Source organism: Typopeltis vanoorti, chromosome 14 (assembly GCF_054136105.1).
Source record: "Typopeltis vanoorti isolate ZY-2024b chromosome 14, IOZ_Tvanoo_1.0, whole genome shotgun sequence".
Taxonomy (NCBI): domain Eukaryota; kingdom Metazoa; phylum Arthropoda; class Arachnida; order Uropygi; family Thelyphonidae; genus Typopeltis; species Typopeltis vanoorti.
Genome location: NC_143562.1, coordinates 19,815,754 through 19,832,333, shown reverse-complemented (window position 1 = coordinate 19,832,333; position 16,580 = coordinate 19,815,754). Strand labels below are relative to the sequence as shown.

The 16,580-nt window shown below is 35.0% G+C and overlaps 1 protein-coding gene across 1 annotated transcript in view; it reads right to left on the bottom strand.

Annotated features, from left to right (window-relative positions):
* Positions 1-16,580, bottom strand: part of LOC150099279 (netrin receptor UNC5C-like) — a 189,794-nt gene that overhangs the window by 69,510 nt on the left and 103,704 nt on the right. The window contains exon 7 of the mRNA XM_090404301.1: positions 9,582-9,728. Within this exon, the coding sequence (XP_090260427.1) occupies positions 9,582-9,728 (147 nt within the window). The remainder of the gene's footprint in view (positions 1-9,581; positions 9,729-16,580) is intronic.

The following is a 16,580-nucleotide window of genomic DNA, read 5'->3' as shown; positions in this document are numbered from 1 at the left end:
CTGCTGCCCCAAGTGTGGAGATAAACATCCCCCGGCTTCTTGGGAGAAGCTGCGTACACCACCAGCAAAGTGTGCCAATTGTAGCGGTCCTTATCCAGCTAATTATAAAGGTTGTACGCAACACCCAATTAATCAAAAGATAGCAAAGAAGGTCAGCGACTCCAGTTCTCTGACTGTACCAAATAATTCCATACCAGCTACATCTCAATCAGGAACTTCCTCAGTCTCCGAGAATAAATCCGTTTCTGATGCAGTAAATATGACACCTGTGTCCCCTGGTCATCATATCCCATCTAACCCCAATAGTCTGCCGTGATGACAGCCATCCTAGGTGAAATGCTGATTGAATAGCAAAACAAACCCTACTCAAGATTCGACAAGCAGATTTATGAAACACACACAAATTATTTTCTCTACACTCAGCTATGAGTAACACAATTGATACTAATAACTCGCTACAGATTGCTTATTGGAACACTAATGGCATTCTTAACATATGTATGAACTGCAAGAGTTTGTTTCTCGATTAGATATTGACATGCTGCTAATAAACGAAATTCACCTGCACCCATCCGACAATTCAAGAGTCAAAAATTATTTTTTTCGAAATGATAGAACTGATGCCAGGTGAAGGAACAGCCATTTTTATTAATTAATTAAAAGACAACTAAGCTTTAATGAAATGAAAATTCCTTCATTCACACCCTTAGAGGTTACTGGTCTACAAATTCATTCGACCAATACAAGCAGTCTCGAAATTCATTCTGTGTACATCTCTCTAAACAAACAGAGTTCTATTTCGGGTCTTTCACAGCTATTGGATACCAACGAGGCAGTAATAATGGCTGGCGACTTAAATTCAAAACGCATGGCTTGGAACAGCAAAGTTACTGACCAAAATGGTAAAATTCTAAATGATTTTGCTATTAAAAGAAATATTGTAGTCGCAGGTCCGCTCGAACCCACAATATTACGGAGCGATTGAGCGACCAGATGTTCTAGACTGTCATCCTCAAAAATGTTCCTTACCAATATCAGATAACGATTAATGCTCTTAGCTCGGACCACAACCCAGTTCTACTTCAGTTGGTGTTGTACCAAAAGAAACTATGAGTAATCCAACCATCACAAACTGGACTCAGCTTCCTATAAAAATCTTATTGGTCCAGTACCATCTATTTCATCGAAAGATGAAATCTAAGCTGATGTACTAAACCTAGAAAAGCAAATTCTATTGGGCCTAGCAGCAGTCAGTTCTGTTGCAACCCGTACCGAACCAGTTCGAAAATCGAAATCTTGTTCGCACCAAAAACAAAATGCGTCGGCAATATCATAAAACTCTAGCTTCTCATGACCGTCGTCAAGAACTTAATAGGACTACTAATTTAGTCCACTATGCTATCAAAGGCTTCTGCAACCAACACTGGGACAACACGCTCCGATCCATACAACCGGATGACCAATCTCTATGGAAATTTTTCAGATCCTTCCTCAAAACACCAAATTATGTTCCACTAATGCATGACGAGCGTGGTATTGTATATCGTGACGATGAAAAAGCGGAAGCATTCGCAGACAGTCTTGAAATGCAGTTCAGCCCCAACTATACTTTTGCAGACTTCATTTCCAAAGTGCATCGACAAGTACGTCGACTCTGGATCACCGTATTCATCAAATGAACATGCGCCTAACCTCCCCAGCCGAAGTCGGCGGAATCACCAAAAAATTCAGTAATAAAAAAGGCTCCTGGCCCTGATGGAATCATAAACGAAGTTATTCAATGTCTCCCTCAAAAAAAGCCATCATGCATATAGTTGCTACTGCAAATGCAATGCTCAGCTACTTTCCAACTAGATGGAAAACAGCAGATATAATTTTAATTCCCAAACCGGGAAAAGATTTGAAATTTCCTGAAAACTACCCACCAATTAGCCTCCTCTCTCTCTCTCTCTCTCCTGTCTCAGAAAGCTATCAGAAAAAATTATTCTAACAAGACTGCAAGAAGCATCCAACAACATCTTTCCAGAGGAACAGTTTGGATTCCGTCCAAACCACCGTACAGGTCCAGAGAATCGTGGAATATATCTCGTACGGATTCAACTGGAAAAAACAAACTTGTGTAATTTTCCTTGACATTGCCAAAGCATTTGATAAAGTATGGCTTAAAGGCTTCTATAAGCTAATAACAACGAAATTTCCAATTAAATTTGATCCTACTTATCAGATCTTTCCTAAAGGACAGAAAATTCAAAGTTAAAATATAAGGCCGTAGGTCCTCTAAACGTAAAATTACAACAGGCGTTCCACAAGGTTCCTTGCTTTCTTCATTTATAGGGCTGATATCCCTCGTATTAATCCCAGCACAACCGCTTATTATGAAGCTGACACAGCCATTCTTAACAGATCACTCAGTCCAAAACTAATAGCCTATAAAATGCAGCTAATGATCTTGAATTGTGGTTTAAGAAATGAAGAATTGACGTAAACGCAGAAAAAAAGTGCGGCGATTCTATTTACAAGAAAAAAATTTACCTTAGCTCAGTAAGCATATTTCATACTACCATCAAATGGAAAACAGCAACCAAATATCTGGGAATTCAACTTGAAAAAAATACTACGATTTGAAACTCATATATCTTACATTTACTCCAAGTCAACTAAAACAACTGCACAACTATACCCATTGATCAATAGACGCAGCTGTTTAAGTACAGGTAATAAATTACTGATTTACAAAACAATCTTCTTTAGTATTCTGCAATTGAGCAAGTTCTTCTTTTAGTAGCAGAAACTTTCCTTCCACTCTCTTCTGTTCTGAGCCTTCTCTTTCAAGGCTGTGTACTTGTCTCCATTCAGCACGTCATCTAACATTGTTTTCCTTACTCTTCCTCTGGGTCTTTTTCCGTCTATTTTTCCTTCGATGGCATCACTGATGATTCCATTCCCTCTCAGAATATGTCCGATCCAGTTTCCCGTTCTTCTTTTCATCTTCCTTAACAGATTTCTTTCTTCATCTGCTCTTTTTAAGACCTCTTCATTAGTTATTTTATCTGTCCATTAGATTTTTTCCATCCTTCTCCAAATCCATATTTCAAAGCTTTCCGAAATCTTAATTTCTTCTTTCTTCAATGTCCAAGTTTCAGCTGCGTAGAGGGCAACACTCCACACATAACATTTTATTCGTCTTTTCTTTAGGTTTCTATCCATTTTACTTCTGAATAAATTCCATTTTCTATTAAAGGCATCTCTTACCATCGCTATTCTTGCTTTTATATCACTTTTACATCTTCCATCACTGCTAATAACACTTCCTAGATATTTAAATGTCTTTGCTTGATTCAGTTTTCCCCCATTTATTCTGATATCCATATTTTCCTCTTTCCTTGCTATTTTCATCACCTTTGTTTTTCTGATGTTAATTTTCATTCCATAATTGATACAGGATTCCAGTAATCTGTTCAACAGATGTAGTCCTGCTTCAGTGTTTGATACTAATGCCTTGTCATCTGCGTATCTTATTGCAAATATCTGTCTACCTCCAATCTTTATTCCTTCTTCCGAATTATCCAGTGCTTATTTTAACATTGCTTCCGAATACATGTTAAACAAAATTGGTGACAAAGAACAGCCTTGTCTTACTCCTCGTCCAATGATACCTCGTTCTGTTGTACCATATGTCTCTCACCATGGCAGTATGTCCCATATATAGTGAAATAATTAGCCTTCTGTCTTTCCAATCTATACCAATCTTTTTCCGTTACTTCCACCATCTTATCCCATTTTACAAAGTCAAAAGCATCATCAGACCAATAATGATATACGGATCACCAGCTCAAACCATCCAAAATAAATGGCTACGCATGACATTTGATGCTCCTTGGTTTGTTAGAAATTCACAACTTCATCGAGAAGCCAACAACGAAGTAAGATATTCTTACTTTTCTTCAATATACTGCCTTAAAATACTTTTCATAGGCAGATCCATCCAAATCAATAAGATTCGTTGTAGATTATAATGAACATGTTCTTGTGAAACACAAATGTCCTAAATGCTACTGAATCAGACCTAATAACTATCCTCATTGCCCGCAGAGGGAACTATATGTTCAATAAATGCTTTATCTGATGAACCCTAATGATAAAGGAAGCGAAAAGCAAGGGCTTGATCTCCATCATATCGGTCTAATCAAAAAGTCAATAGAGGAAATTTTATTAGTGTCCTTAAGTTGTCAGTCTTTTTCTTATTCTTATATTGGCCAATCAATCACATCGCTTGACTGACTGGTTCAGCTCTGATGCTTACAGTGAAGGGTACATTTAAAGATAATACGACAGCGCTAGTCTTGATTCAGAAAAAAGGTAAATCACTAAAGATCTCCGAATGCACATTTGGTGACCCAAAAAAAAAAAAAAAAAATCTCATAATTCTGCAGGGATAGAAAATTTTATTCCGGAATCGCCCACCTAGTTTTCCATCATCCTCTTTCCCCCAATTTTGCTCTATCCCAAGACGGCATATATTAAAGAATGGGGAGGAGGGGGTGAAGTTTACGAAATCGATAGCCACGCCGTGGGACATCAAAAATCTGATATGTGCTGCGTGATGTATATTTTATGTGCGAGATGGGTGACGACTTCGGTTCGGATTTGCCGAACTGTTGGTCAAAATTCGGAAAAAAAAAAAAAAAAAAAATATTAGCATAGTAAGGAGTAAAAGCACCGAGCTTGTTAACCGTACCTCCAACTTCAGGATAAGCCGTTTCATTTGCATTCTGAAAGTTTGCGGAAATAATAGAATGCCGGCATCCATCTCCGTAATTCTAGGCGGTACCGAGCATCGGCTAAAGGCCAAGTAAAGCGTTATAGGGAAGATCCGGTTAAAAGATAAAGGTTAAAATTCTTTATAGTTTAATCTAAAAGAGGAAGGAGAATAATCGGAAAATATTATTACCTAATAATACAAGATATCTTATAATTTACTAGTTATCACAAAACTAATCAGCAGTAAAAATCGTAATCTTGACGTCTACATTACCTCCCCCACCCATCATTTAGGTTAGTTGACTGAAAGTGTATCTACTTTAGTATCACAAATATTTGCTATTATTTATTAGGAGCAAGTTCCACGCTGTGACCTTGAAAATTTCGAAATAAGCCTTAAGTGTGTGTTGCTTATTCCATATCAAAAGATGTGTCAGTTTAATACAATCGAATAAATATACCGCGCGCAAATCTATATCAGTTATTTATATAAAATATAATGAACTAGTTATTAATGAAATAACTTAAGAATTTCTACAATATTTTGAAGTTTTCAATACACCATATATAAATCTAATACTGGGGTGGCCGAGATAAGAATAGCCTCCACTGTGCTATATAGAGGATCTGCTTTTCACGCTTAATTATTCGAATACAATAAAATACCAATACTGAAATTTTTATATCCAGTACCACGAAAAAAATCCTACTTAAACTCCAAGGTACACACAAGGGAATATACATTTAAAAAAATAATAAAAATCAAAATAAACTAACGTTCCGAACTTCTTGTAGTGTCAGATATCAACAAATCAAGCTCCACTTTGGTAAACACTCAATATTCCCTTAATAGGACGAATGCTGAAAAACCCGAACACAAGCATAATGGGGGGGCATGTATCTCAGACAATCCTAAAGATACTATAAAAAAAATAAAATAAAAATAAAAAAACTCAGAATAAATTTCGTCATTTCTTCAAGTCAAGATAACAGGAGTTTTTTTTTTTTTTTTTTAATGCCCTTTGCAAGACGCAAATAATCGGGTCACTTCAATTTATATTCTGAAGAAGTCATTTGGTTCCCATTTGTCATTTCGTATGTTCATGAAAAAAGATATTTCAGTGACAACAGCACAGACTTTGCTGCTGGGCATTTGTCTCTAGAAAATAAGGTGCATTTTGGGGGGGGGGGGGGGGTTAGAATTCGGTAGTGCCTGAAGATAGATGTTTATCTTTGATGGCTTCGTTTAATACGTTACAAGTGTAGAGAAGGTTAAAAAAAAAAAAAAAGCAATTGCTGTTAAGGTCATACTGCTAAATTTGCAATAAATCTTTACGAATCCAAGAAATTTTAAGAATAGTTTGAGTTATAGTTCGCTAGAAAGAATGAATGTTTTATTCTTTTGAGCAAAGAAACAGAAATAAGGACAAAGTTTCGCTGCTCGTGCTGGTGTTATTTTGTTGAATTCGATCAAAAAACGGTTAGGAGGTCAGATGATAATCAGAAAGATAATCAGAATGAGAAACACAGGGTCACTATTAAGAGTTATACGAGAGAAAAAAAAATAATAAATGTAAAATATTTTATTATTTATTAATCCATAACAAACGTCTGTTTTATATTATAGTGAACGCTACATTCATTTATTTATTGAGACTTTTTTTTTTTTTTTTGTTCAGATGAGCACTGGTAAGCTATACTTATCCTCATCTTAAATAATTGGGCAAGTTAGCGTGCGTTAAAACCGCTTGAAGATCTTGAAAGGCCATACTGTTCTAGAAATACATAAAAAGAGTTACATTTTTATTTCTTCACATTCAACATTGTTATAACTAATTCAAACGCCTCCGGTGTTTAAAAGAGCTGGGATTGATTCTTGTCATAAGATGAAAAAAATTCTTGTAGGATTTTTTCACAACGGAAAGACAGTTAAAAGGGTCTCATAAGGTAATTTGTATTTTATTATTCTTATTTAAATATCTGAAGACCTGATTTTTTTTTTTTCTTTCACGCACGAAACAGACAAACTAGCTATAGAACACATGCAATTAACAGACGAAAATGCTTCGGGGATGAAGTAAAGCTACGTGGATTATGTAATGAGTGTAGAATGGGCTTTCCTGGTTTAGTGTTTAGGACTTTATGAGATATCGTGTAATAAAACTGTGTCGACATTAAAAAAAAATGGGAATTACGACACCTAACTCCTTTTTTTTTTCTGTGAGAGAGGACCTGTTTAGAACTATGGCTAACGAAACTAAGCCCATCATGAAAGCGGTGTTGTCCGTAACCAGTGACGTCACGTGTGAATAACTATTTACCTGTCAGACAGACTAAAAGGTTCTTTGTGTCCTATATAGGTTCGAACGTCTTCCCCAACAAAGAGCATTGCCCTTAACGATTACAGCACCGAGGATCGGGGGAAATTTTTTTTTTTTTTTTTTTTTTGAGTCTCCGAGATTTCGAGGGCGTCTTAGGTACATAACTCTCCCACTGGTTTTATTAAATAAAAAAAAAATTTGCTAAGCATTTTATACTTCCCTCCCAAAAACAGATAAACGAGGCTGTTTAGTTCGTAACTTTTGAAAACCGATATGGCGGCAACTAATCCCCCGCCCTTGCCATCACAGATAGTTGGCTCAAGACTATCAATGAATTAACAGGCATTAAGCGAGGAGAGTACAGCAAAGAACTGCTGCGATTTCGTCGTCTCCTAACACTATATTATTGTCTGAAATAATGCAAGTTCCATTAGCTTCAATAGCTAATCGGCATCTTTGTTGCAGTACGCAGCAAAAAATAAATAAAATTATACATTGGCAGATGTATTATCTACATAAAACAATTAATTGCTTCATTATAACGAAACAGGACTCACTACAACCAACAGATATTCATATTTAACACTGACTATACATTTAACGTGCAAACGAGACCTTGTTATGAGCAGAATTCGGTAAATCCAGCTTTCACTGTAATTGTCAAATTCTAACAGGATAGATCCGAATTAGCTCATTCCTCTGAAGGCAGCAAGCAGGTCATCTGTCTTAAGAAAATGAAATACCATTTACTAGGGGAGCCCATCATCCTACTCCAACTTTAAAAGAGAAAAGTCTCAAAAGCTTCCATGCGTAAAGTAATATATTTCAAGAAAAATAATATACGCATCCCTTATTTATAACCAAGCTAAGGCAAACAAAAGTTTTGCTTAATAAAACAAAGTTTCGTGTAAACCTTGCCAGTACTAACGAAGCATGACATCACAACTAGAGGTTGCTATGGTACCACCATATGCGTGCTTTAAAAAACTTCTACTGTTGTAAAAAAGTTTTTTCGCTGGGTTTCAAAGTATATTATACTTGACAAGAAGTTATATTCTTGTTTTAATCTTACTACAGCGTAAGCAAAGTTTCTAAATGTTCACGACTCTACCTGTACAGTATATATATATATATATATATATATATATAGAAATCTACTTCTATATACTGTACAGGTATATGCAAGTTCCATTAGCTTCATTTGATCCTAAGGAGGTATATTATATTTAATTCATTTTAATTCTAAATTAAGCATAAGTAAACAAAATGTATGCTAACACCTGACTTTAATTCAATGAGAGTCATATCTTGTTAAACAAATAAAAAAATGGTGTATGATCATGTTATTAAATATTCTGGAAAAAGAAAGCTATGAAAAGTTTTTTTTTTTTTTGAATTACAATGAATATTATATTTTATTTTGTTTACTTATGCTTAATTTAGAATTAAAATGAATTAAATATAATATACCTCCTTAGGATCAAATATTTCGCACTTCTCATTACTTCAAATATAACGTTATAGTGCACTCGTTCCATTGGTTGACATAAGCTAAGCCTCGGAATAAAGCACGATTGGCTATTAGTGACATACCTCTAATGAGATCTGGGTTCGAGTTCCGTATGTAACGAAAACGAGTAGGTTGTTTTCACGTAAGGTTATGATAGCAAGTCTCATTTAGCATTTATCTACGTATCTTCACTTACCACCGTAAAAAGAAAATGTATAATAGTTTGTTACATGATTCATAGATGGCGCTGGTATTTGAGCCTCAAACAATAATTTTTCCCCACTACTCTAGATATTTTAGACTTTCGAGAACATGAAATGCAAACACAATTATTCAGAAATGAATGTTTTTATAGGGCAGATGTTTTTTTTTTTTTTAATGAGTTAAATTAAATACAGGAAGTATCCGACTTTGACAATAATTTCGTTCCGAGCTCATAAAACAAGAATTTGTAGTATTCTCTATGGATGCAATGTTAAAAATAGGGACAACGTTCTCAAGAATGAAATTTGACCATCGAAATGTTAAATAAAAATTAACAAAACAGTATTTTATGCTTAATCAATGATTTTATTTATCCAAAAGTGCAAACTTGATCCCCCCCCCCCCCCCCAAGTAAAGTTCATAACATGAAAGACATCTTTAAAAGCAACTTATGAGTCGTTTCCAACAGTATTTTTCTTTATAAATTTCGCGATAGCATACACAGGCATTTATTAAATCTGAAACAACTTTGTTAGCAATATTAATGACCGCTTCTCTTTCATTTTGCGTTCTCTGCTGATTCTTGAAAAATCCTTTGAAATTATCAATAAACCGAGAACAGATAATATTGCGCTCTATAGAAAAAGAACAAAATATTGGCTTTTTTTACGCTACTTAGTAATCAAATATTAAGAACTATAGAAAAAATTAACAGTACCAAAAATAAACAGGCAAAAAAAGTAAATCATTACGAAAGAGATTAACGGAAACATAAATTAATTTACCTGAGGTAGGAACACTGTAGATAGATGCATCTCGGCCTTTCATTCTACGAACAACCCACACCACGACAACCAACACCACCAAGAAAACTGCTACGGCCACAAACAATCCAACATACAAAGAAATGTCCGTGCCTCCAGCAGGTGTCGCTGTAAATTCAATTAGGGGGAAAAAATGAAATATTTATCTAAATATTACGTTATTGAAACATGTCAAAACAAATTGAAAAATTGGCATTTTTGATATTACTGTGATTAATACAGAAAAAAAAAGTATTCAACCCTTAAAATATTTCGCTTCCTACTCTGCGGATTTTATAAAGCCAACCGCTGTATACTTGAAATCCATTTTATGACCTTTCACCCACGTCTCATGCTATCTTAGGCTTTCGTATGGCGACAGTGAAGATGGCTAGACTGTCTTCGCAAATCAATAGTCGTTGTTAGTCTGGTCACATCGGTAAAAAGCTTTCCAATCTGGATCAGAACGTTAAGACGGGTATTTGCTATTCTAGATGAAAAGGCAGTGCACGGAAAGGGCTTTTTCCAATGTTTTTAAAGTTCACTTATTATCCGTTTCAAACTAGAATGCATCCGGGTGATAAATTCTTGAAAGCAAACATTGATTCAATATTAGTATTCTGCTTAGTATATAATTCCATTACTCGTATGATTTCTTGTAGTCTGAGTCCCTGCAATATCATCATGGTCGGAAATGTGAATCAATTATAATCATTGCAGATTCAGAAGCAACTCAGGCTGAGGCCAGTGTTTGTCTGTTAATTTTGTGTGCCCTAGTGACCAGTTTGTCTGTTCTTCGGGATAAAAAACCCTCCACCACCGTATGAGACCTTCTAACTCACCTTTAGATGAAAAGTCCACAAAGATTCTTCGCTTCCTAGACCGGAATCGAATTCGGTTCTTTTCCCCGGGCATTGTCGAAAACGACTAAGCTACGCAGGCTCTCGTGCGTGCAAATGATTATATTTAAAAAAAAATGGAATTTGTGAATGTTTCTTAAAAACCGGAGGGTTGTAGATCTACCCCTTCCCCTCAATGACAGCTTTGAAGTGAAACTGGTTGTCATTGACTACGTCATTAAACATTAATAAGTAGTTTAATTCACAAATTATTAAATAATTTAGTGATTCAAAATCACATTTGCATCATAGCAACTGACGCTATGAGGGCAGTCTGTTATGTGCCTGTATTGTATGCGTCTCCAACAGGTTCGTTGAATGAGATTGGCTAACTCGCCACAAATTTGAAAAAAGATCCTAAAATCCTTATATCCTTATAAGGACTGGCTTAAAGGGGCGAAGCAAGAATGCTTTTCATATTCCCCGTTATCTGTAGCGGGCAGTGTAGGGACTAGGTTATTGAGCTATTATTAAAGCTCTGATCATGGCAGGAGGGTAACAGCAATAGCCGAGCCTCAGTTAGAACTTCACTGGCTACAGCATTGCCATCTATTACCCTCCAAGGGTATTGGATTGAATGAATCAATCCACACCAAGATCCTAAAAGAATGAGGATATATTTTCTTATTTTGTTATGATTTGTGCATTTGGAAGGTGTTTTTTTTTTATTCAACTGATTTATTTCTAAGACGTTTATATTACTTTATTATTTGTCATATGTATAGTATGTTTTCTTGATTAAATATGTTATATATTACCTTTGCAATATTTTCTTATGAAAATTTTCAAAGAGGTTCGACGAAAACGATATATTTAATGTATATAACCCACAGTAGCAAAAAGTTTCAAAAAGGCTGAAATACTCTTTAGCGCCCTCTAACAGCGCAAATAGGAATTACATTGTTGTCTGGTTATAAACTAGACAATACCTTTAGCGCCCTCTAACAGTACGGCAAGAATTACATTGTGGTAAATCAAAAAGATTTTTTTTTTCCTGTATAAAATACAGGAAAAAAAAAATAGATATAATGGATATTGTGGTGCTAAACTTTATTTTTATTTACTTCTTCGAAATCAAACAGCTTTAATAATAATAAAGTATAAGCAAAAGAAAAGATAATCAGAATTTTTCCTTTCATATAGTTCAAAAGTTTTGCCCATATATTTCAGCATTTATTTTTGCCAAGCAAATACCGTCAAGAGAAAATATAATTAAGCGTCTTGTCCGATCTATTTACGGTTGCAATAATTTTAGAGTTTTGCGGATCTAGCGGCTTCTAGCCATATTTCAAACAAATTACGATAAATAGCTTGCACGGGAGATCTCTCCCATTTTTAATTTATTTTCGTCTCTGAAATTACTCTGTAAATCCGTGTCTAACGCAGTGAAACTTTCTCCAAGTTAGTTTACAAGTAAAGTTAGAAGCCCTAATTAAATAAATGTTTCCTTGGTGGAGGCGAAAATGACAAAGTAATATTCCATTAGACACGGTAACGAAAACTGACAACCACTTTTCTTTGCAAACTTGTTACAGATGCCCTATCAAAATGATAAAAACTAGTCCAGAATAAACTATGTATTTTACGATTGTGCACGAGATAAAAACGTTTTCTGGAATTCCATATGCTAGCGCGCGCACGTCTTGAAAGCAGACGTCAAAAGCAATTGCTAATAAGTTATTCTTGTAATTCATATAACGTTATAAAAAAAGCGTTTATAAAAAATGCAAAAGATCGCGAAGGTACTAAAGATAAGCCAAATAAGTTTGTATCGCGTATGATAACTCAATCATATCTGTACATAACTTATCTAGAATGGGAATTAAAATACGTAGATTTTATATTTGCAGTTGGTTCTTAATAATTATGAAATATTACATACATAACCGTCTGTCATGAAAAACTTTTTTTCTTTCTTTGAATAATAAATGCATTTCTGAACTACTGTTTGAATAGTACCAAATAATTCAATACACTTCTGAATTGTTCATTTTAAATTGCTATTTTGAAACGGTCGTTATTTTTCCCGAAATGTATGAGTTTCTCTTAATCTGTAGTTATCAGATGACTCACGGATCATATATTTTTGAGATCATAAAATTGCACGTCTTCTAGTAGAGCTCAAAGTCGTGTTCTACAGGGTTTTTCAAAGTGTACCTCTATTCGAAGTAGACAAAATACCCTCAAACTTGGCGGGCACCCTAACCAGATCTTAGGAAAAATTTTTTTGCCATTAAAAAAGTGAATTAAGAATGTATTTTTCTCTATCACACAGCGCCATATTTCCCCTATCGGTCATTTTTGAACTACTTTAATTGTCAAAATCTTTTTTCGTTTTTGATCTAATTAGGGTTAGGGTACCCAAGTTTAAGGATATTTGGCCTACTTAATGTGGAACACCCTGTATTTGTACGAATTATTTTATCAGTAAGGAGAGAAAAAAAAAAAAAAAAATTCGCTGGTATCTCAGATCTAGAATTTAGTTAATGTATGATATATTTTGTTTGAGGGTGGGGGGGGGTATACATTTCTAAACTTTCTATTTAAAAGATTTACTTTTTTTTAAATTAAGATTTATTTAAATTTTTAGAGGTTTACGTATTTTTAATATAAATCTCCATCATTTTCTCTAAATAAAATTAACACTGTATTATCGCTACAATTTAACTGTTTCGTTTGAGATGGCTAAGCATATAGCTTACAGGAAATTTATCCCTGTTTCGAACAATTATAATAATTATAAGAAGCGGGTGTTTACCTCGAAACAAAGTATTTTAGAAGAGAAATTAGATTTTCGTCATGACGACACGAATCTTTATATGGACCTATTTTCAGTTGAAGGCGAGTTAGTCGATTTCATACAGAAAAAGCAGATTTTTTTAAGATTGAGAATTTGATTCAATGGTTGATTGGATTTTTTTTTTTTTTTGTTTAATAAATGTCCGTAATTGTTGTATGAAGTATTTTTATTAACTCTATTTCTTTAAAATTCTTTTAATAAATACAACTTAGGGACGATCATCCCCAGTCAAGAAATTAAATAATAATAAAATAAATTTATTTAAATTAAGGTGATATCAAATCCCACATTATTTTATATACCACACCACATATTTAAGTAATAAAATAAATACCTATGGGGGGTGGGGACTAATTTTTCATTGCTTACAGGATTGGTGAAATATCTGCAGGTTATAATTTTTATGAGACGCGATCAAGTTGAATGGTCCAAAGAATAAATAAAAACTGGAAGACGTCTTTTTCAACTTGGTGAAAGGATGCACTAAAAAACGCAAAAGTTTAAGAGGGATAGCAATCTACAGACATTTATATGCATTTTTTTTTTAATGTATTACTTTCACCATCCTGTTCTGATATAAAGAATCCTAAGAAACCCAATCTCAATTCATCCACTCATGATAGGGTACTCAATTGAATCGAAAGGATGTGGGCCACAGCTTTAAACATGAAACTTCACTAGTCATGGTGTTCAGTGGCATATCCGCAAATGTGGGCAGTCGATTACCACCCACCCCTCGGGATAAGATGTGACAGAGAGGCGAAGGACCACCCAACTGCAGAATAGGCGCCTGTCGACCAGGTATATCACTGTAACTATCTCGTTCTTGGCGACATATGTAACCCTCCCAAGGTCACTATTCCTTAATTATGGGGTTGCGTCGTTAATGACAAGCATAAACCACTCCGGCCTTATTATCCTTCTCTCGGACTACTAAAAATGGAGTGCACCCCTGTTAGAATTATCATCTTTAGGTTTTCATCTTTGGAGACAGATTCAAGTGGGCAATAAGTCCGTAGGCCTGTAATTTAGAGGCGAAATAACCCCCATTCCTTCATCTGATGGTTGTTTGCTACTGCTAGATGCTTGATCCGGTTCGCTTGGTTCAAGATCATGCACTGAATGGGGGTTATCAACCATACGATTAATTTTCTCCTTCACTAACTCGCTGTATCGAGAGAGAGAGAGAATGCCAAATAAAAATCACGAATGCAACAATCGCATTGAATTCATTTCACGGAGCTGTTGGTGTAACATATCCTGAAATGTGTGCGAAATTATTATCTGGTGATAAATCCCGTGTTATTAAAAATGTAAGAAATTAATCCAATTTAAAAAATAGACAAGTGCAACTCTCCGTATTTATTACCTATCTCAGTATTAATTGGTTTTTTTTTTTTTTTGGTTTTTTTTTGTATGTTTTGCAAAGCGCACAGTGTCTTACTTCTGTCTGTCCGTACGCACTCGTGTCATTCCTCCTTTTTGATTGAATGATTTTTTTAATTAAAAATGTACTATTTGGAATGGATACTAAAGTTTCTTAAGCCTTTCTTTTACCGAGTTCCCAAGTTAGTCCATTTCTAGCATGTCTAATTAGGGATTTTCATTCTAGAAATTTGGGTTGTCAGCCCCCCCAATTCAAGAAAATCGACCTTAGAACTCGCGCTATATTCAGAATAACATGGTGCTAGGAATCGCTTGGTGGCGGCAGTTGTCGTCCGCTCTCTTTCCCCGGATACTAATTAAAATCATTATTAGTCATGAGCAGGCTGTCAGTGATTGGCTAAAGGTGAAGATTGGTCGTCCACCAGTTTCTAAAATTAGAACTAAACTGTCTCTCCACAGAACTTTGAATTGTAAATAAGGAGAAAATAATTATTTCAACTTCTACATTTTGGGGGATAGGGGGGGGGTGATAATACGCAGATTTTTTTGTTATTAATACAATTTTTTAAAAAATGAGTTTTTCAGACATTTTTGCAAGTAAACAGAAACCATAAGCTTCTTATTCATATCTGTACGTCTGTAAGGAATGATTCAAGAATAGATGGACTGATTTTGATGAAATTTCATATTTAGGACTGAAGAAAAATTACTCGCATTTTTTAAACACTTCCATGGAGTCCCGTAACGTCATCGCACGAGATCACTTTACATTGTTAGTATAGCTCAAAAAGGAACTGCCAGTTTTAATTTTTGATAAAAAAATTAAACAAATCAACTAGTATGATCTGATTTAATATCCTGAATGAACCGTCACTATTAAGTTCTAAAACTTGAAATTTTCAACTTGCTTGAATAATAGCGAATAAGAATAATATTGAATGTTTGGAAAATGTGGTATGTTGTGTTCTTTAATTTAATGTTAAAAATATGTTTCCCAGAAAAACTTTAAATCATCTGGCATTTGACGTTTAATTTAGGTATCCATTGTTTACAAAGACAGACAAAAGTAGAGCACACAATTTGCTCCATAGATTCGCAATCACTACTTTAACATACGAGTATCTCGCTTCACTTTAAAGAAATTATGGACAAAAGAAAAAACAAATTACATTTACATGCTATAATATTTTTTGCTATTTAAAAATATAATCAATAAAATGTAAAAATATTTTATAATAAAAGAAAATTCAATGTGTAGTCCTCACTTTTCAATATACACCTAAATTATTTTAGAATACTGTTTCTTTAATAATTCCTCTTCAAATAAAAAAATAAATAAATAAACGTGATCGCTGTGTGGTTGCCGGGATAAGAATAGCACCAATGCAAATCCAAGCATGTCGTAAGAGGCGACTAATTGGACGCCGAGATTCGAGAGTTTGAGTTCGCTCTCTTAAGGTTTTTGCCTTAAGGGAGCAATTTGAGTCTCCGGAGAAAGTTTTCTCCCGCACGGCCCGCTGACGGGCTTTGTCGGCGAATGCTTTTCTTCGGAATTTGAGCGGTTCTGATCGGTGGCGGCGTGTGGGTGGAAGGCCAACGCTGAGATGGACCGTCTTTCGCCCACGATTGAGTGGCTAGGGATTGTCCGAATTTTTAGAGATTGGCTTTACTTTACTCACCAATGTAGCTAATGCATGTCGTACGAGGCGACTAAAATTAGTACTCAGGGAGGGTAATGGATGGCAATGCTGTAGCCAGTGAAGTTCTAACTGAGGCTCGGCTATTGCTGTTACCCTCCTGCCATGATCAGAGCTTTAATAGCTCAATAACAACTTATCCCTACATTGTCCTCTACAGATAACGGGGAAGATGAATAGCATTCTTGCTTCGCCCTTT